This window comes from Lepidochelys kempii, chromosome 15 (assembly GCF_965140265.1).
Source record: "Lepidochelys kempii isolate rLepKem1 chromosome 15, rLepKem1.hap2, whole genome shotgun sequence".
In the NCBI taxonomy this organism is placed as follows: domain Eukaryota; kingdom Metazoa; phylum Chordata; order Testudines; family Cheloniidae; genus Lepidochelys; species Lepidochelys kempii.
In genome coordinates, this window is record NC_133270.1 from 27,663,114 (window position 1) to 27,685,679 (window position 22,566).

A 22,566-nucleotide genomic window follows, 5' to 3' on the forward strand; every position below is an offset into this window, starting at 1 on the left:
ATGGTGTGGCTGAAATCTTAAGCGCCTAGCTTCCCCCTAGAGTCACAGGAATGGGCTGGAAGGGATCTCAAGAGATTGAGTCCAACCCCCTGTGCTGAGGCAGGACTACCTAACCCTAGACCCTCCCTGACAGGTGTTTATCAAGCCTGTTCTTAAAAGCCTCCAGTGATGGGAATCCCACAGTCACCCCGGTAACCTGCTCCAGCACTTAACTAGCTTTATAGGTAGAAAGCTTTTCCTCGTGGCTAAGCCGGTTACCTCTTGTTCTGTCTTCCATAGACGTGGAGAACAATTGACCCCTTTGCTCTTTACCATTATGTGGGGTGAAGCCAACTTCAATGAGCAAAGACCTTGCATACACTGGAGCCTGTGGCTCTGGTAAAGGGAATACTAATTTGAGGGAAAGAGTTGATTGAACTGAAGCAGGAGGTAGTTCAGGCCTCAAGAGGTAGGGGGAGGAGTATGGGCTAGGCTCCAAGAGGCTTGCTGAAAATAGTAGGTTGGAGGCTGTTAGAGGGCACTCACCCCTGAAGAGTTCAGTCCCTCCTTTGGGTGGCTATGGGCTCTACCATCAAACATGAGCAAAGCTGCCACTGCCTAAATAACGTTCAGACTCGCATGAGCTGCTGAGAGGAGCATTCCTAGAGCTGGTGCTGGTAGCTAGTCACTGAAGGGGTAGCAAGAGGAGGGAGACTCATAGAAGATGGGGGTTGGAAGAGACTTCAGGACCAACTAAATCATCCCAGCAAGGACTTTGTCAACCTGGGCCTTAAAAGCCTTTAAGGATGGAGATTCCACCACCGCCCTAGGGAACCCATTCTGGTGCTTCACCACCCTCTGAGTGAAATAGCTTTTCCTACTATCCAACCTAGACCGCTCCTACTACAACTTGAAACCACTGCTCCTTGGTCAGTCACCTGCCACCACTGAGAACAGCTGAGCTCCATCCTCTTTAGAACCCCCTTTCAGGTAATTGAAAGCTGCTATCAGATCCCCCCTCGCTCTTCTCTTCTGCAGCCTAAAGTCCAGTTCTCTCCTGCATGCAGCAGTAGCGAATAGCAACAGCCTGTTAGGCCCGTGATCGCACTGGCTCTTTGGGGCAGCAAGGGCACAGGGCTGGGAACCTGCGTTCAGAGCAGGAAGTGCCTCTGCCGATACAGAAAGTTTGAAAGTCAGGCTGTGTTTTTCCTCTTTCTAAAAGAGAAGCTGCCCTAACCACTGACCACAGGGGCGGCTCACGGAGATCTGATTCATACCAGGCTGTTTAGGAGTTCTGACCAAACCCTTTGCGTGGGACGGGTCACCCGAGGTGGAGCGCAGCAACACAAGGCCACCCCCAGGCTTCAACGCCTCTGCCCCGGAGCAGGAGCTGCCTAGGCCCCTTTTGGTGGGACAGATGCTTTAGGGGGAAGTACCCGCCCCTCTGTAAATTGCACCAAGGAGATGTTTGCCCGCCCCGTTGGAGGAGAGCTTTCCCCACTCTGCCTTAGCAGCCAGCTCTTCAGTGTACAGCAGCACTGTGTACCTTGGCCAACAGGGGGAATAAGAGCTGCCCTGAGCAGGGAGAGGTTGGACAGGAGAACAATAGTGACCACAGACCACCTCCAGTTCTGTGTGCCTTAGTGCTGCCCCTCCCCCACTATTAGATAACTGGCCAGGGTCCATGCAGGATCAAGGGCTAGGTGCTTAGGAAGGCCACAGGAGAAGGCTTAAGGCACAAAGCCAGGGAAACTTACCCAACATGGCTTAGGTTTCTCTTTGGATCCTGCACGTACCCTGGCCAGTTATCTAATGCTTGGATTTCTCCCCTCTCCCTGTAGGTTTGGGCTCAAATAACACCATCTTGCTCCCGTTCTCCGTCCCGAATTGGAGCTCCGAACTCAGCCATACCCGCATCAGTCCCTCCAGCTGCCCCCGGCTACACATGACAGATGACATTCACCACAGTTCTCAGCCAGAACAGATCTTCCATCTAGTGCCCTCTCCAGAAGAACTGGCCAACAGCCTCCGAGACAGCAATGTGGCCATCACGCATGCCAGCCGGCAGCGGGACTCTGACTACGAGCTGGATTCCCCTGGCAGGGGCCACATTCGGGCTATTGACAATCAATACACGCCCCTCTGACAAGATGGGGTGGGGGGGGGTGCAAACCACGCACTTTGGCATGGAGCCTTGTTAGAGAACTTCTGCTATAGATTTTGGGAACCCTGTGAGAAGAATGTAATTAGGGATTTATTTTTTTGGTAAGGGAAGGGGTAAGAGATATAAATTGTTCACTCCAGTATGGGTGTTATCCCTCTCTTAGGCCTGTTAAAGGGCCTGTTTTACATATTAAAGCTTTCTTATTACTGTTTACACGTCATTCCTGTTAACCTGTCAGGCTCTCTGCCCTTTAGGCTACTATCTACACTTTTAGTCATTGGTACAGAGACATGTCACAGTTGCTTTTGGTCTTCACTGCCCTTTTTGATGCGACTCAGCCCAGAAAAGAAACTGGAATGGTCCATTACAGCCACAGAATTGGACAAAACTGGATTTGGCGTTCTTTGCGACAAGTTACTGATCTGGGCTGTGCATAAACAAAGAAAAATCACTTCCTGATGGCCAAGGAAGGTGCTGCAGTAGCACAAGTCATAGTTCCATATTTCTAACCGAGCAGTAGCCTTAGGGCTAAGGTAAGAGTGGGTTCATTACTTTGGGATATGGCGCGTACAGGCTTCAACTTCAATCATGTTTGCATTTTTAAACCAACAATTGAGCTGTTGAAGTCACTGCTACAGCTATGGGCAAAAGAAATGCTCACATCTATTAGCCACGATTAAAAAGTGAACACTAACTTCCTCCTATTAATAGAGGCTTAACGTAACTGATCAGAGGACGAAAGAGAAGACTGACATCTTGGCACAGCCTTGAAGTAAAACTTCCTTTCTGCTGTTGAAATCTTTTAGGCACAAGTCTGAAGTTAAGCAAAAGTTTTTTTCCAAATATGTTACCTCAGCTTGGTTCTTCAAAGTAGGAGGGGTGTTGACAAACAGCCACCATTGCTTGCATTTAAAAAAAAAACCACAAAATATGATCTAGTATTTAAAGAGGGTTGTTAAGTCAAGCTATGCAAATACGACTTCCCTGTGTGTCATGTTTTCTAGCCAGAGTGGGTATAACCTTTTCTCCCCAGTATCCCCCTCACCTGTAGGTCTCAGGAAAATCACTGACTGTTGGGTTTTTGACAGTGCTTTTGCTATTTTTGGAGAAGCAACATGAGCCCCTTCATTGTAACAGTTACCCAAAAAGGGGGTGCACTAATGAAGCTTCTTATCCTCATACCTTATTGTGACTAGGGTTAGACTTTGGCATTTCCTCAGTTAGAATTACAGTTACAGGAGGAGATGTGACATATTTGCCTTTGTGCTTCTTTACCAAGAGACAGGGGTCTGTGCAGAGCTGTATGTTATGAGTTAAGATTTATAGATTCACAATAAATAGGTAATTTCACTAACCCCTATAGAACAGAGAAAAGTTTCTCAGCTGTTTCCTCCTTCCCCCTCCCCCCGGAGGGTCTGACACTTAATGTGGATGAGATGCCTTTGTGTTCATGCGGGATCAGGCAGGCCACCTCCTTCCTATAACATCCCTGTGGAGGAAAAGGACAGCAATTGCTTAGATGGAAAAGGAAGGTAACGTTTAACCAGCAGCAGAAGTGAGGCGAGCCAGCATTATGTAACCACTCAGTGCTCCACAGAATACAGCTGGAGATCCAATGCTCTTACAAGGTACGAGCTAATAAATCAACCCAACACCAGTATGTTGCTACTGAGGAAGTAAAGAATCCTATGAGATGAGAACCATTTAAGTGATCAGTCCCATTCCTCTCTACACTCAAAAAAAAAGTTCACCAGTGAGACATCACCATGCAGCGTACACAAGAAAAGCACAGCTGTATTAATGCCCCACCTCGTTGTATATAAAAAGAATCCACTGCATGGTGCTTGCTACTGTACTTAAATGGGAAAAAACACACTTCCACCCCAAATTCCAAATTGGCATCAGAAAGCTTCAGCTACCTGCATCTGTCCACCAAAGCTCACACAAAGTATTAGGGACAGCATGCAAAGCAACTGAGTATCATCAAATATGAAGGGGACTAATTTGCTATTTAAAAAAAATGTCTCAGCAATCAGCTTCTACCATTCAAACCAAGTCACATTTATATACTTTCATGTCACTCCCCATAATTTATGGTACACGGAGGCAATTTCTTCTTCTCACATTAGTTAAAGATTAAGGTGAGGTTTTTCAAAAGCTCCTAAATACCTTGAGCTCAGGTCCATCTGCAAGTCAACACAAATGTATGCCCTTAATTCACTTAGATGCATTTGAAAATTCAACCTTTAACCCACGAACTTTGTGTGTTTGTAATTAAGAATTTTTGTACCTTCTAGTTTATTAGTAAAATCATCACTAGACCCAACCAGTTTCCCAAGGTAAAGCATCTCAGCTACGCCAGAGTTGGGCCACACCAGAAGGGGCTGTATGGTAGAAGAGACTTTCTGGAATGTGGCTTAAGGGAGCAATGTTTAAAAAAAGAAAGACATTCAACTTGAAAAGCCACTGTAGTCTTACAATTACTGTAACTTGGAAGTTGGCAAAAGATGCTGTTCCCTCTAGATCACTTGTGTGCATTTGACCACACTTTGTTAAGTCAGTCTCTCCTTTTGTGGAAAGGCCCTTAAAAAAATTCAGGCCATAGAATTATATACATAAATTGGGCCAGGATTTCTGCAATCAGTCAATTTTTAAAAAATGGAATGCAAGTGACCGGTGCCCTTATCCTCCCCCAACACATTTCTAATGCACTGCAAGGGACAGGAAAACCAAGACAGTCTCAACTTCATCCCAGCTTTGCAAAGAAGCTGCTGAAGCTCCTATCAATCTCTGTTCCCCCACTTTTGTCGGAGGACTTCTCCTAGGCAAGGTATTTCCCAAGCCCAAAGTGATAGGCTGTGGCAGGGGAGGGCAAACTTTTTGGCCTGAGGGCCACATCAGGTTTCCAAAATTGTACGGAGGGCCAGTTAGGGGAGGCTGTGTCTCCCCAAGCAGCCAGGCATGGCCCAGCCCCCGCCTCCTATCCGACCCTTCCCCCCTGTTTCTGAGTTGGGGTTTTTGGCCTAAGTCTTACTGTTTAAGTGACAGCAACCAAACGCGCACACACATTCGGTGTTAGTTCACTTGCCAGGGCCTTCTTTATGGACTAAATGGAACTTGCTTTTCTTATTTAATACAATATACACCAAGTTCGTGCTCATTCATTCTATGCTCCTGTGTGAACAAATCCAAGCACATGTGACTATAAGTTCCTTCTCCTAGTACCTAGTTGGAAAGTTGCTCTGATTATACACTAAAGTTGCAGTTGTTTCCTTCTGGACTTTCACTGTCAAGTTAGCCAAAGCTAGAAAGAAACCTGATAATCCAGAATGAAAGGCTGGCAGAGTACTCCACTGCTGAAGGGGACTGTATGGAATCTGAGGAACTGTACACTGAAAGCTAACAAACAGTCTGTTCACCACCTCCAGCCTGCCTGGAGTCAACAGCCTTCCCCTGCAGTGTTCTACCCATCTCATTCCTTTCCTTCTCCAGCCAAAAGGTCTACTTTCCCTAACTGGGCAAATATTCTTCCAGTCCTTCCCTCTGTTACTCCAACAGAGCCTCTCATCAACCCCTCACTTTGGTGTTAGGGTCCTAAAACCAATTATACAGTAATTGCAGGGTCAGTTCTGTAATCTGTTTTCCCAAGTCATGGGAGGCTGACCTTCTCAGAAATCCATCCTTGCTAGAAAGTAGTTGGCTTGTGATACATTTCCAAGTCGGACTTAGTTTCCCTTCCTCTTCTGTACTGCCAGGACTATTTCATAACTAACTCAGTACACACAATGCTCGTCTAGTAGAAACATGGGGACGCAACATTAAGCCCTTGAAATATAAGTGACTTCAAAGTAATTTTGCGGACTTCTCCAAGACCTTTTTGCCAAGTAACCAGCGAAGGTGTGTGGCATGTTTCAACGTAGACTTTTATTGTAAGATTTTTCTATATTTAAAAGCACATTAATAACGGCTTGTAGGCCAAGGAATTATCCACATTTATGAAGTGTTTTCAAGACAGTTGCTTTCAATGAAGAGGCAAAGGGGGACACTGAACTTTTGCATTTCTCACCTTAGCAGCCGAGCACAGTTGCCTTGCCTCTGGGACTACCAGATACTGGGGAACACTGCCAGCAAGCTGCCTGCTTTGGCCTAAGTTCTCAGCCCCTGCTCGAGTCTCAGGGTCCAGAGGAGGGGCACACAAAATTAAATCTGATTGGTTCCAAAGTCTTACCTCTGAGGCTGACTGATTGAAAACAGCTTGTCTAAGGGCTGGCACCGTAAAGGAGACCAGCATTTCTGTTCTTCCCCAGCAGCAACAGGTGGCTGGGCTAGTGAAATGTTTCTATTTTCAGAGCAGCAATTTAGAGCTGTGTTCCACAGTGAAGACATAACAGTATGTGGTGCCTCAACTTGCTACGCCTATTGCCGGACAGAAGCCTGGTGTAGCAGGTAACTGGGATCCAGCCTACCGGCTGTGCCAAAACAGAAACCAAGCCCTCCCTCCCGCCCCCAACTCTACACCCCCTTATTCTTATGAAAGGCCTTACTTGCTATTTGCTGACAAACAGGCACTGCCTACAGGCAACTCTTGCATGTCCTCTTGGTAGACAGGCTGTGTAGGAGACGTGTTATCAATACGAAGTACCACTGTGGTCTAGCCCTCTGAAAGGGCTAACCCAACAGGGAAAGGCTAACCCAGCATTTAAGAACAGGGTACCTAGAACACCGACAGCAACCTCATTGATCCTTTTGCTTCAAGGCTGCCTTCCACAGCGAAGCTTTGAGGAAAAGGTCCAGGTCCAGCAGAGGAAGCATCAAGCCAACATCATCAAAGAATTAAGGCAGCCTAGTCTGTGCCACAGTGACACAATATTAATTAACTGTTGATATTCCTTGGACCACAGAAAACTGTCAGTTTAGAGCCGATGTGGTTTTACTGTACCATGCATATAAAGCCTTTCAGTCTTGACTGACAAGTTTGAGTACAATATTCCATATTTCAACGTAAGAGCTTGTTGTATGAGAACAGGATGTTATCTTAGCCAGCATAGGCCCACAGTGTAGGAGTTGAGTGCATTCTATTGTTCACTGCCTTTTTATCCCATAGGCAAATTAAGGCCAACAAGGGTTTTGTTGGAATAAAGTGCATTTATTTCAAAGCTGTACTTTTCAACGGCACAGAATTCTTGTATAGTAGATTTTCTATGTATTGTTTCTGTATGTACTGTACAAGTAACTTATTCTTGAATAATGCGATTTTGCTATTATGTTCAAATCAGCTCTTAAATAAATTGTTTTTAGAATCTGTTTGTTCTAATATTAATACTTTTAGCCTAATTTTCTCCAGCTCTCATTGACTTGCCAGATATTGGACTAATAGCTGCTAGAGTACAAGAGCCCTCCCTCCCCACTTTTAGAAATGAAAGTTACACGTGGTGTTGTAGCCATGTTGGTCCCAGGATATTAGAGCGCCAACGTGGGAGAGGTCATTTTTTTTTTTTTTTTTTTTTTAAATAGAACCAACTTCTGTTGGTGAGCCAGACAAATAGAGCCCTGCGTGGATACAAAATTTGTATCTGCATCCGATCCGCCAACATGGTCCACAGACAGCTGCAGGTATAAAATGGGTATCTGCAGATTTGCGAGTCTCTAGAGACAAGCTTTTGAGCATACCTCATCCAGTGCACTAAATGCCCCAACAACAACTATGTGGCTGAAACCAAACAATCATTACACTCCTGAATGAACTCACACAGGAAAATGATAAAAGACGAAAAACATCAGAGCTCCTGTGGGTGAAAACTTTTCACAAAACCATCACTCTGTATCTGACCTATCAGTCTTCATCCTCAAAGGAAACCTGCACAACACTTTCTAAAGACGAGCCTGGGAGCTTAAATTTGTATCTTTGCTAGATACTAAAAATCAGACTGAAAAGAGACAATGGCTTATTACAACAATCTGTAACCCACTAACAATCCCCCAGCTACTTCCTCTCCCTTCCTTTCTTCCCTATAAGTGGAGGGTTTTAACAGGCCACATTGACTTGAATGGTTCCTTGAAATCTGTTACCTACTTATGCTAAACAATCTGTTCCATCTTGTAGTTAGCTGTGATACTGCAGGTAAGTTGCCCAGACCTGAAGAAGAGCTGTGTAAGCTCGAAAGCTTGTCTCTCTCACCAACAGAAGTTGGGCCAACAAAAGATTATCTCCCCCGTGTCTCCCAGTTACGTGAATGTTTGATAATCAACTTCCACAAGCTATGTTGTGTTCTTTATTAATAGAGTATTTGATGAACAGAAGTACAAGGTATATTTACTCACTTGGTTGAGTAAGATACACCATTAGTATTTAATGGTTTTATGCCCCCTACTGCCTGTCAGAATTACTTCTGTAAAGCAGTGACATTTTCATTGCAGTGTCCACATAGTGGATTGATTTACAAGACAAACTATACTATTTAGCCTCATCTTGCACTGAGCCGTGGTATACTTTGCCAGCTATATTTAATATGTACATATTTACACAAACACATTATTAACCCACCTTTGAAATGCAACAACTGGTTTGTACCTTAACAGGTCACACTGTTTTCCTCCTCCTATCCATTAACTTTTGGTTAGCAGATGTATGTTCCATAAGGAACAGTGGTGAAGATCACAGTACATTTTATGGACATGGGCTGAGGTAGCTCATGTTCATGTGATGTACTAAACACACACATGAAATTCACTTACTTTTCTTCTAGTCTTTTCCTATCATTCTACATTTTGCCCATCACTACTGCAGCTTTTTCTTGCTCAGCCTGGCAAGTAGCTTCCCCAAACACCAACACACACTACTGACCTATGCATCGTCTCTACTGCCCCAAGCCTCAAGCCTTCCCATTCTGCTTCTCTCAGAAGATGCTACGTTGTGGACCGAAGCTACTGCAGTTGAGTCAAGAGCTAAGATCATAAGAACGGCCATATTGGGTCAGACCAAAAGGTCCATCTAGCCCAGTATCCTGTCTTCCGACAGTGGCCAATACCAGGTGCCCCAAAGGGAATGAACGGAACAGGGGTAATCATCAAGTGATCCATCCCCGGTCGCCCATTCCCAGGTTCTGGTAAACAGAGGCATTTAAAGTAGGATACTTTGACTGAAGTACTATGTATGGTACATTGATAGTTATACAAAATCTCCTTATATCTTGTACAGAAACACATGTCAAAGGTTTGACGTCAAATACTATTTAAATTTCATAATGCCAAATCAATTTTACCTGACATTAAATTGGAGAGAATCTTAAAGCTAGAGAATCAAGTATGGCAAGAGTAACATACACACACCAGATCGATCAGTTTTTAAAACTTTTTTTATTTTTTAATTTTTTTTAAAGTTTTTATTTTATATTATCTACAAAGTAAAAGTTTTCTTAACTTAAAAGTTACATCACTGTCTTGCAATAGTGATCACTTCATCAAACGTGATTTATAAATAATAATCCATCAGTTTGACGATTAGAATTTTTTTTACTGAACCTGTTTCAAGTTTAGTTAGACGTAAAAGGGATCTCCAAGTCTTGATTTTTAGTGATAATAGCAGCAAGAATCACTCGTGTTACTTCTTTTGCTAGCTGATGAGTTCATAACTTTGAAGGGTCGTTAAAAAATAAATAACTTCCAGTTTTCAGCAAGCAGAGTTTGGGCACCTGCTGGACTCTGATACAGTGTATGGGATTATGGAATAACCCACAAGTTCCCACATGCCTCTACTCAGTCCGAATCTCTCCCACTGCAAGATGAACTGTTAGCATTCCTATTGGATGTTACAAGAAATCAATTTTTTTTTTTTTTAAACAAAATAAATGAAATTCTAGTTTTCTGTGCTTCCAGTTGGCAGAAGCAGTGGAAGGAAGGTTTTTGGCCTACAAAAGGTATCCAGCCTTTGTTACTCCAGATCAGCCTTACAACTGCTGTTGGTGGTGGGCTTGTACTGCAAAAAAAAGAGTGCAGGTGTAAATAGCAGATTGATAAGCCATACAACAATGTGTAGTTAATCAAATCACAGGATAACTATTTAGCTCTAGTCTGTAAAAAAACCTGCATTAAGATGTCCTTCAGCTGTTTTTCTACCTAAACCCTAAGAAAGCACAACGTATTTTCCCCACCCATTCCACACCATACAAAATCAGGTATTAGTTCACTGTACAAGTTCACACCCTGCTTTGGGAAAAAACAGTACTTGAGACACCTAGGTAAGGAGTTACATTTAAAGAGCAACAAAACAAGTAGGGCCTAGTATTCCCAAGCAACAGTACTGCAAAATGTTGCTCTTCAGATAAAAAGTCAACGTCAAAATCCCATCTGCCTTCAGCCATTAGTTGCCAGGAATACTCCTATCCCTGGAGCAATATTTTTACAACTATCCTCAAGACAATTTATATCTTTTACATGTACAAAACTTGGATCATTACACCATAAGCCACCTACATATTCTATCCCCCAAGACAAGGGCAGGCGGATACTGTCCTACACACACTGAAGTCTGCGTATGTTTCAGCCATACAGAAGTAAAGTCTTTGCTAACTTAATTCATCTTATATGCATACTACGTTCACATTTGGAGCAGCAAAATATAAATACTAACTGCAGAAATACTGTCTGCCGCCTTCAGCAGTTTGCCTCTGTAAAAGGACATCTTACGTTTTTTTGTTTCTAACCCAAACCTGGCTCATAACTGTTTTGCTCACTAATTTGACCTGGCTCAGTTAAGGTGCAGGTCTCCCACGCACACACTCCTCACCTGAAGGGTGCGTCATATAGGGGAAATGTGTTGTTGTCGAGACTGGAATGGGCTGTAGTGCACTTTGAGCGATGGCGGCTTGGGGACCACCAGGTGGCTGGGTCGTCATTAGCATCATTGGAGCATGGGCAGTTGGGTGAGAAGGAACCATTCCTGACTGTACATGAGCCTGAAACAAAGAGCTCTTTAGTATAATGGTCACAAGGAGGCAACACTCCTGGCCACATGACTAGCAAAGAGTCCTCCAACTGTAACAGTAAATCCTGAGATTTACTCCATTTTAAGTCAATTGGCTAAAATGTGCACATAGGGAGTAAGTTTGAGATTTTAAAACACAAGGTGTCAAATCCTTATTCTTGGCTTTGCTGACATCATCTCAGTTTGGGCAGGAGCTCATTGCTGACTAAGAGCACTGGTAAAGAATACTTTTGGAATATTTTAAAAAAAATCTTTAGACATTTTGTTAAGAATTGAGAAGCATTTCCTATGCAGAGAATGAATTGGACACTGCGCACAAATAATAGGCCTTATATAGGCCTTTACATACATGAGAAGAGCCAACATCCCCTTCTCAGTACCTCATATGAACGCATGGTTATAAGGAGGAAGGAAAAGCATGAAGCAAAGGCAAAGATTTCTACATTTTTCCCCAAGCAAAAGTCTCCAACAAAAACTTCACACCTCCATGAAATGAACTTGAAACTGGGAACTGTAGACAGGTGAGAAATCATCACGTTCACCTGTCCTAGATGCCCATTGTCTCTCCAATGTCCAGTCTCTCTATATAGCTATATTCGCTCCCACATACACAGTTGAAAATTAGTAATTTCCCCCTTTATTCCACTATGTAATGCCACTAGCTCAGATCTGTTCTATTTTCAGTTAAGCTCACAATATCACAGTTCTCATGTACTGAAAGTGTTCATAATTAATCCCCAAAGGAAAAGTGAGATGCATCTGTCTCACCGCTTATCACCTTATAAGCAAGTAATGTCTCTCCTCGGTTGGTGGGGAAACTCCTTTCACTCAGTAGTAACGCCTCCTGACAGGAGGCGGTCAGAGGGACTATCTATATTTCCTAGTGGAAAGTCCTATCAATCTCTAGCAGTAATTTCTCAATTACAAGAGGACTCTCAAAAACCAGGCAGCATTTAAGACTGTCCATGTTTAGATGCAAACAAGTTTTCAAAATAAATTTGGTTTTCCCATTTTAGTTGTGGGTGTGTTTTAAGTGAAGCTGGTAGAGGAAACTCAGATGCCAGACACCACTCCAGACAGTAGCAGGCACTGGCTAGGACTTCAGACTCATTCAAGTCAGATGTGCAGAAAGGGCAAAGCTCCCATGTGGCTAAACCCTGCAACTCTTTCCATAAGCACTACTTTTACTGTATCACTGCCAGTCTTAAATCAGACTGGCATTTGATTAATGGGACTCCTCAAGTTGTAATATAGCTTCCAAGAAGCCCCTAAAGGCATGAGGACTAACTCCCAAATCATACTAAGGACCTTGTTTGTGTTCAAGAGCCATGCCTTCCAAACCTCATGCATTACCTCCCTCATGAACACCAGAATTTTTGCTTTGACCAAGCAATACTATTATAACCATAGCAGCCATGATCAATACAGACGTGCAGATAAAATTTTTTTGCCATGGTAATGATGTAACATGCTCAGAGTTTCGTGAGTCAGGGATTCAATTAGCATCAAGTTACTGATTGTCTTTAAAATGAAATTAATTTAATCCCTTAGCGTCAGCACATCTAGAATTCCCACCATAAAGCGATAATGAATTTCATGCTAGTATTTAGCATTAGAAAATCCCTATCTCTGGTGCTTCGGGATTATTATTTGTTTTTCCTGTAAGCAGTTGAGGTAGCCATTTTGTAAGAGATTTTTAGATAGATGAAGCTATATCATTCCTTCACTAGAAGCTTATGGGGCATTGCCCCATCCTGAGAAGCCATCTGGAACTTTGTACATTTTTTGAGATGTCCATGCCTGCTCTTTTTATGTTTGTGAAACCAACAGCACAGAATTCCACAAGCCAAGATCAGAGATATAGAAGACTGACTGTGCTCATTAAAAATATCAGAGACTTTAACAGTCATTTAGTTAATTCTGTACTAGAATAAGCTTCTTATTTTCTTTAGTAATTTTTTGTGAAGCCCAAAAAGCAAAAAAGGAGCCAGCAAGATTAGACAATTAACTTCCATTTACTGAAAGTGTGCTGGCACACAAGTATGCAATAGTCAGTTACACTTCACTACAGTTCACCTAGTCCTTTACATCATGGAAGTGAAATGATTACCTCTGCTTTTGAGGTTTGGTGCTCTAGGTGTCTATATAGCAGTCACTTACAATTAGGCACATCTGAGGGTCCAAATGCAGGACTTTACAGGGACCCCAAAGGAACTAGAAAATCTAGTCAGATACAGAACTATATATCTAGTCAGATACAGAACTATAAGTTAAGACAGATCAATATCCCACCTACACCAATATCCTGTTTGAGTCAATGGCCAGATGCTTCGGAGTAAGATAAGGCCCCATAACAAGTTGGCTAAAGAAAGTCAGTTGGGGGTTTCTTCATAACACAAGAGCAAGGCAATGGGAGATTCTGAAATTAAAAAGCTATACATTTAGAATGGGTAAAAGGAAATTTGGTAAAAGCAATTTTTTTTCCCACATCTCCTAATTAACTTGAACAGAGACTGTCCCAGAGATTGAGGGAAAGATTTTAGCAGAATTCAGAAAAGGATTAGACTCCTATTTGATTAACAAGATCTTGAGTTACACTAGCTAGGGTAACATGCGTAAGGAGTATCAACCCTTCTGATTTAAGGCATAAACCAATCACTAACTGCCTGGGGTTAGGAAGAAGTATCCTCCACAAGAATGATCCTGCTTAAGTGTTCATTCTTTGATGTACCTGTATGTTTCCACTAATCTGTGTTCTCTAAATTACATAGTGCCAATCTCTATAGCAGTGCCTCCTGCAGTGGTCTCTCCACACATCTAATCACGTTCATTGCCCTTCTCTGGATTTTTTTTCCTATTTTTGCCGTATAGATTTTGAAGTGGGGTGACCAGAACTGAAAACAGCATTCAAGATCAGCTTGCTTTTTTGACCATTGCAACCCACTGAGCTGTCCCTCATATCCTCATTGGCAATTTGATTTGCAACCCATCAGTGTTACTATCTTTCCTTCCCACCTCACTTTAAACTCTTCTGAAGTTCTTCATAATCCTCTCAGGATTTTCCAAGCACCCTTGAGTATTTCTCATTGAATAGACTTTTTATAAAGAGGTGGCTTTGCATTCAAATGTGTTTTAACAAAATACCTTTTCCAAAGCTCGAAGTGGAGCCCTACAGTAGCTATTTTAGATGAAGTTGGTGCACCAAGGTTCTTGAGCACCTGTACGCCTCCAGACTGCTAAATGAACGGCACTGTGCAAACAGAACCCTAAGCAACACAGAAAATAGTCGGCCAAGAGAAATGATGTAAAAAGAGGCCACTACTCCATGTGAAGGTGACATCTTTGAGGCAACAGGCCATTCAGTCGTTGGAAGGTTGTTAAAGTTTGTTTACCTGGGGTACATGGGCCATGTGTGGCGGATTGGTATATGCAGGCTGAACATGGGAAGGATGAATAGTGAAAACTGTTTGTTGTGCTGTTGGAAAACTATTTTGTGGAGACTGCGTATTGGAGCCTGGTGTCATGGAAGGTGGGGTTGGAGCAAGACCAGCATGGTACATTGCTGACTGCTGCTGTGGGTTTGCCAGGTGGAGTGCCTGAGCTGCCTGGTGCTGGTGATGCTGCAAAGCAAACAGGAGGAAGAATTAGTGAGAGTTTCGGTTTTGGTTCCAGGGGAGAAATGATAAACATTTATTCCATGGAAATAATAATAAATTACTAAAATGCCACTTAATATCTAACATTTTAGAAAGATGTTCCTATATACACTGCACAAATAACACAAAATAAAATGCCACATTCTGATCCTGTAGGTCTTATTATCCAAGTCCGTTGAACGGGGGGAAAAAAGTCACTGGAGCCTGCAGACCTGATGTGTTCTCCAGAATCGAGGCTATTATGTAAAAAACAAAAGCCATCTTTCAGCACTTCTGTCTGTGACTAACTTTTCCATGCCATAAATCCACACGTACCGAACCTGCAGCCAGACTGCACCAGCGGAGTGACGTTCCTTAATTAATTGCAAAAGTATTGCTGAGCCACCTGTCCCCCATTCCTGATCAAAAAGGGTCAAATGAGTAATTCCAAATACTAGACTTGTGTGTACGTGGGTGGTGGGGGAAGAACCACCCCCTGCTTTTTACACAAAGTATTTTAAGTCATGATTCACTATCCTTTACCCTTATTATCATCATCACACATTGGTATAAAGGCAGGCCGACTGCACTTCACTTTGGATTCACATGCAAATCATAAGGAAATGGTATTTCCAAGCCACATTACTTCTGGAATGAGGGACTATGAACATAGCTGCTATAAAAGATTATTTGTCAAGAAGAATATGTTTGGAGCTGCATGAAAAGCAAACAGATGCCGAAGTAACAGACTGGAGCAGGGTCTTCTAAAACAATGGGCTATAAGACATATTCCAAAATGTTTGCTCTCTAGAGTTTTGCTGTTACCTGCACTGGACTGGGAGCAGGGTGGCTTCCAGCATGTTGACTTTGCTGTTGTCCTGTTGGAGTGGCAGAAGGCTGCGGATGAGGAGGGTGTGGATGCAGGGTAGCATTCGGGTGGGCATATTGCTGAGCAAGTGAGCCAGTAGAAACTAAAAGGAAAAGGAAGAAATTGACAAGTGACACAGAATATACATCTCACCAAATTCACATTGCATATGAGGATTTTACAGCACATCAGTGATACGGTGAATTGGTCTTTTTTCCCCTACAAATAGTTTATCTTTAGTTACCTGCACATCTTACCTTGGATCTAAAAATTTATATTTGCTTTCATGTAGTTTACATGGTTTTGCAGGAAAGTCAATAAATAACCATAATAAAATATTTCAGCTTTCCTAGCTTGATTTAATAAAAGATACTGTATATATCAAAACACAAAAGCAGTATTTAATCTGCAATTTTAGTCAAACAGATAAGTCTACAAGTGATTTGTAATCAGTTTCTTAAATTTTATAGTTCTGGAAAAAGTAAATTCTCTATTGTACAGAGTTAAATAATTCACAAACACGAATACTTATTCTATTTCCACCATCCACAAAGTCTTTGGCCTTTTACCTGGCTAACCTCACCATGCTACTCTTCTGGAGGTTGTTTGCAGTACAGTCAGCACACACATACACGGTGTGCTTGTGTGTAAGTTACACAAACACAGTATATACATAGGAGCTGGGAAACTCTAGCTCTCTGAAAGCCAACCAGCTTTAGTTGAAGTTGGAGCCTTACATAGAACACCCACTTCAAGACGCCTTCTTGCACTACCACCATTCCCACTGACTTTTTGATGTTGCTATAGAACACTTCGTTTCTGGAAGTCATGGACTCAATCCCACAGCAAGAAAACTGAACACACAAGTCAAACAGCAGCATTCATTAACTGCAGAAACAGTCTTACGGAAATCCTTCTACAACAAAGTGAAATGTAATCAAGTCCCTGCTTGGTCATTCCTATCATGTTGGGCTACAAAATGGCCCATGCAGAGTTTGTTCACTCCCCTTTGTAAAAGGGGCAGTAATTTTTAAGAGTAGGCAGCATGAGAAGCCACACTAAATTGCTTCAAAAGGTTTTCACTAGAGCACTAAGCAATGAGTTTAAATGAAGCAATAGTCTCCAAAAAATTACTACATGCTTCCTCTACGCCTGTAGTTTTTAGATCTTATATTATGTGTAAGATTACGCACAACATACCAGTCGCTTGTGTATGCGGCTTGCAAAGTCATTACTAAGTCAAGCTCACATTCATCTTGGTCCAATACCACATTGCATTGAAATGGAAACTAGCTTTGCTGCCCACAGTGCTAGAAATGGAATATCTGAAGCAACCGATCACTTGGGTCCTGAACCCAGCTCCTGCCTGTATCCTAATTTAATTGTTTCGAGGAACAAACAGGACTATAATTCCCTGCTAAATCAGAAAGCTACACATGTAAAGTTCTGTACTGAAGTGCTAAGAAAGCCAACATTACGAGAATTTGAGGGCCACACTACATGTACCTCTGCTGTACCTTTCTAGATTTACAAAGCAGTTCATTGGAAAAAAGGAGCTCCATCTGGGATATAGTTTTAGGTTAGTTAGATTACAGTTAAGGCCACAACCACCTGCATATTCATTGCCAGCAATTCTATTTATACTAGGAAATCCCAGCTCTGAGAGCAAATAGATTTAATTGCTCTAACTTCTATTCCCCAATGTCAAAACCCGTTACCGTTTCTGAAAAGTAGAACTTCTCCACACAACACACATAAAATGAGGCCTTTGATCTGTTCATCCTAAAAAGCAGGGGATTGAAGGAGAGAGCACACCAAACATACTGCCATTTGATAAAGTACAGCACTGTCTGCCACAAGGCCTGCACAGAAACTAGCCACCTTGCCACTTCATCAAGTGCCTCAGACGTACTCCAATTACTTCTGAGCAAACACCCACTGTCCCAACCTTTCCCAGTCCAGTTTGCTATTACTTCTGTTGCCTCACGTTTGCTCAATACTTTACAAAATCTTAAACAGTGACTTTATTCAGCTAGTGGTGAGCTTGCTTCAGTATAAATAATCCACCCACTGCAGTCCACTCAACCCTTCAAGAGCTCACCTCACATGAAAGTATCATTAACTCTTCATGGACCCTGTGTTTCCAGCACACAGTACAGCAGCATTCACTGATCTCAAAGGACAGATGAATCTTGTGAACTACACTGTAAAGGCTTTCAATTTGTAAAGCATTCCAAGGGCTACTTTGACCATGACGTACTTGTTACAATATTAAGTCTTTACATACCATTAATGTTTTTAGTTAGGAGTTGGGGTTTTGGAAGTTCTAAAGTTTCTGTGCACCTAAACAGGAGTTAGTCTCCAGCGCCAAGGTATCCTGTTATGCTTTCAAGCAGAAAAACAGTGACTTCATTTTTAATGTTACCACTTACATTCCATTTACAGCAGCAGCAAATTTCCATCTAATTTTTCGGTTTTTTCCCACTGCCTGCAAGCTTGTACGAAAACTGACCAATTCACACATTAGAATTAAAACTCAACTCACTGTTACAATTTCAAGCTTCTCCATTCCATCTCCTTATGAAATCAGTCTTGATCCAATATTTATACGGCTTATCTCTAGTCTGAGTAATCCCTACAAAAAAGGGACATAGGGGACCGAGGCACAGATGGAGTAAATAGCTTTCCAAATCTAACCTACCTCTCCCAAGTCTGATTCCAGTGCCTCAGCCCCAAGAACTTCTTTCCTCCCTCCTTATTAAAGTTCCATTCCATTCTTGAGGAGATTTGTTATAAGCATGTAGTGGAAGTTATAGGGTATTCAAGGTTTCCCACATCTATACTTTATTCATTAGAGGCCCTGAAATAATTTATTTATTATTCCCTAACGCGATTACTGTGCTTCATCTTTTATTTTTTCATTACTTGAGAGAAGACCCAAATGCAAGGTATTTTGAAGCAGGTATCTATATTATGCAATAAGGCTTCATGTTGAAAAGAACTTGTTATGCCACCTAATACAAGTCCAGAACTTACTAGAACATTTTTACATGCAGAAGGAAGTGGGAGAAGAGCAAAACACCAGTTTTCAGTAACTTCTCCTAAATCAATATGTCCACAGCTTGGCAGAGAATTATGAGAGTTTTGTTTGTTTAAAATCTAGCATTTACATTTTCCCAGCTGTACATTTGTTTTCAGAACCTATTCTAGTCAGTTTATAGACTATTATGTACTAAAAATGTTCACTCAACTGCTGCTGCAAATATTTTAATAGTAACATTTAGGAAAAACACTCACCTTTGTCATTTTTGTTGAGGCTTTACCAGATTCTATAAACATCTTACTAGAGAAGGCTTCAGGAATAATGGGACGGATCATTTAAAAACAAATGTATCCACCTTTTTCAATTTATAGCAGAAGTTCTACTTGACCTCAGGAAAATTAACATTAGTAGGAGTTTTTTCCCATTTAGTTCTACAAAATATCAGTTTCTACAGAGCTGCTGCTACCTGCTAACTTCAAGAGAGATTCTGATACAGTGTTTCACTTTCTGAAGTCCTTTCCTTCCATTTATTAATAAGGATGTGTGGGAGGAAAAGTCTCAGTTTTATGTGCTGTAGCTGTGTGCTCTCACCTAAAGTCAGGTCTTTAACATCACCATCAGATTCCACAGAGATTTAAAGTGTGGTGTCACGTGATTACTTCAGATGAGTAAGACGCATGAACCCATTAAAGAAGCCTCGCAAAATAGTCATGAGAACGTACCAACCCAGATACGGTCTACTCACCTTTATTATGACAACTGATTATAAACCATGTTTTACATGCTCATCCACAGAGTTAATCACCCTAGGTGAATATTTCCATGCTAATTTCTATAATAAACACGGGAAGAAAAATCACGGAGAAAAGGAATCAGAAATCATATTACATTGTCCTTGACATGTCAGCAGTGCTATGGTTTTCCAGCTGTCATACTCGTACAGGATACAGTGCTGAAAAAGCTCTATGGAAGCACATAACAAAGAGTGTTGCAACCTCTGTTCATCTGAGCACCGCTGATAATCATAGTCTGCCTCCGGCAGAAGTCTAAAGCTATGCCTATGCTACTGCTGTGAGTCGACCTACGCTACGCAACTCCCGCTACATGAACAACGTAGCTGGAGCCAACGCACCTCAGGTCGAGTTACCGTGGGGTCTACACCGTGGGAGGCCGACAGGAGAAACTCTCCCATCGACTTACCTTACTCTTCTCGTTGGGGGTAGAGTACAGGGGTCAACTGGAGAACAATCTGCTGTCGATTTGGCAGGTCTTCACTAGACCCATTAAATCAACCGCCAGTGGATTGATCTCAGAGTGTCAATCCTGACTGTAGTGTAGACACAGCCTAAGTCAGAAATGCCTTCTTTCCTTAAGAGCGCTGCAGTTCAAAAGCTTTCCTCTTTCATCCACAGAAGTTGGTCCAATTAAAAAAAAAAAGTTACCTCACACACCTTGTCTCTCTTCTTTCCTAGGAGCACTGAACTAAGTTGATTTGCTTCACTTACATCACTTTCTAAACAGATGGTTTCTTTCTATGGGCTATATTATTTATAACTAGACCATCATTTTGATATTGATGCACAGTTAAAACAAGCAATTCCATATCGGATTGGACAAAGATACTATACCAGAGGGGGTTTACTGAATTGAATTCCAACGAAAACAAGAAGGAAAGAGTAACAGTCAAGGTTGCTGACAAGAGCAAAGCAAGAAAGGCGAAAAGCAGCTATTGTAAACCCACAGAAATGGCCGACATTAAAAATCAGAGCAGCACAGATCAGAGACAGCATTACCAACCACTAGCCTAGACTGAAACCAATCCCTGAACTTCTGACATTCAAATGTCTCTTGTGGGGAAAACGGAATGCTGACAATGGACACAGTGGGAACTGTCAGAGGAGTAATGCACTGATAGTCAGAACCTACTAGATAGCTTCTAGGTGCTGACCAGTGAAGTGATTCCAGACTATTGCCAGACCCAGTAAAATGGTGAGGATAACTACATTTAAAGACCTCAATTTGAATGGTAGGAAGCAGAGATATAGCATGTCTTTTTCATTTTATAAACACATACAAAATCATTTTACACATTTACAGTGGACTCCATTTAAAAGAATACCTATTAAAGGAAGAAACTTGTTTAAGGAATTTCAATGCACCAAACCAAAATATGTGAACACCCTTAAGTGCTCAAAGTAAATTTCCAGTATACAATCATAGGAAGTCATTCTGTAAAATACATTTTTCTGCATGCCAAAATGAAAGCTACAAAGTCCTTTAAAACCAAAATCTGTTAAGAACAATAAAAATCATGTAAAGTGTGTTCCCTCTTATCCTCTTGAATGAACTGACTCACTGGAAAGAGGGTTCATGAAACAGATCACTACTATGAACAGGTATAGACACTAACAAGCTTGCTGCAATACAGGAGCAAGCTGAGAGGCCCAGGAATTGCACCTCGCCTATCTGTGGAGGGTCTCTGATGGGATGACCAGAAATTATTGTATGGCCATTCCACTAGGGACCCTACCCCGGCACACCAGGGGTTTCTGAAGCTTCTTCCCCAAGTTTTGTAAACTCTTCAAATAGAAATTTAACCTCACTCAGCAGATTGTAATTTCTAAGAGAATACAACATACTCCATTTTGGAATGTGCTGTGTATGGTTACTGGGATCTATTATCAGGAGAGAGAAACAGAGGTTATCTGCCATATAATTAAGTCGTGAGTCCGATATTCTCCTCGTCAACTCGTTTTGCTTAACCCATGAGGTCTTTGTTCAGTACCTGGACTATCTGGCACCTTTGTTTGGCGGTTAGAGACCGCTGCCTTTTTCATTAAGTATACAGAACCTAGTTATGTTTGGCCCCACTCACACACACTGCAGAAAGAGGGTGCAGAGAAACTCCCCTACTCAGCACACTGCTGCAGGACCACGTGGATGGCAGCATGCTGAAGCACAAGGACCAGGTAATGTAACTGGCAGTACTTACCTGGCCAGTGGGAACCCATCCCCACCATATCCCATGAAGGGACACAGGGCTGATACTATGCTACACTTTTACAGGAATGACAAGAAGTGCTGCTTGCCATGCTTCTTCAGAGGCCCCAGAATAAGGATTCCCGAGTGATCTCTCTCATGACTACTGAAAGGATGCACAAGTTACTCTCCCCCACGACAGGACTCAAATAGAGTTTTACTGCTACTGAAGTCCTGGAGTTTCTTCCCCTCAGAAATTTGACCAACCTTGAGAAAACTGGAAATCCCATTTTGGGCAGGGATGGGGGAGGAGAGGAGCTCGTGGAGATGTTAAGGAGGGTGATGCCCATTTTTTGGGTGGTAGACTAGAAGGAAGAAGCTTTAAGTCTTCATCAGTTCAAGATACAGTAGAAGCTAGTTAGATCCAAGACTTCGTTGCACAAAATGTAATGCAACTTGGCACGCAGAAATGTATTTACATAAATCTATTCTACAGACAAGTCACAAGTACATTGTACTTTAGCTTTTGGTGCCCTATAAATTCATTCATTCAATAACTTTGTTGCTTGAAAAGAGTTTTCCTACATTTTCTATATTTTGGCCTGGTGCAAAGAAAAAAAAAAATGTTCCCTCAGCATGTCTATTCCTTTAACATCTATCCTTTAAAAAATTATTTTCTGTACAATCAAAATTAGTACAAAAAAACCCAACTCACTGGCAAAGTAGAAAGAAGGACCTGTCTCCTTGCTGTATGGTATTTTGGGACATGCTGAATTTGGGAAATAGAAAGGTAAATTAGCCTCTTGCCATGTTTACAACTTCCAATCTTCTGGAAAGGTCAACATTCATTTATTTTTGAAGATTGTAGGTTCATGCAGATATTTTTATTTGTTTAGTTAATAGGGCTGGATATTT

The 22,566-nt window shown here is 41.9% G+C and overlaps 2 protein-coding genes across 15 annotated transcripts in view; one reads left to right on the plus strand and one right to left on the minus strand.

The window, feature by feature from the left end:
* Positions 1-2,354, plus strand: part of SH2B3 (SH2B adaptor protein 3) — a 92,109-nt gene extending 89,755 nt beyond the window's left edge. For both annotated transcript variants that reach the window (XM_073313286.1, XM_073313287.1), the window contains exon 8: positions 1,821-2,354. In XM_073313286.1, the coding sequence (XP_073169387.1) occupies positions 1,821-2,125 (305 nt within the window). In that variant the 3' untranslated portion in view covers positions 2,126-2,354. The remainder of the gene's footprint in view (positions 1-1,820) is intronic.
* Positions 2,355-9,509: 7,155 nt separating this feature from the next.
* Positions 9,510-22,566, minus strand: part of ATXN2 (ataxin 2) — a 71,289-nt gene continuing 58,232 nt past the window's right edge. For 6 of the 13 annotated variants that reach the window (XM_073313285.1, XM_073313273.1, XM_073313272.1 and 3 more), the window contains 5 exons: positions 22,367-22,420; positions 15,587-15,732; positions 14,519-14,746; positions 10,929-11,097; positions 9,512-10,118 (listed from right to left, as the gene is read on the minus strand). In XM_073313285.1, coding sequence (XP_073169386.1) covers positions 10,090-10,118; positions 10,929-11,097; positions 14,519-14,746; positions 15,587-15,732; positions 22,367-22,420 — 626 coding nt within the window. In that variant the 3' untranslated portion in view covers positions 9,512-10,089. Of the gene's footprint in view, positions 10,119-10,928; positions 11,098-14,518; positions 14,747-15,586; positions 15,733-22,366; positions 22,421-22,566 lie in introns of all 13 variants that reach the window. The other 7 variants (XM_073313274.1, XM_073313283.1, XM_073313278.1 and 4 more) reach the window with 4 other exon arrangements.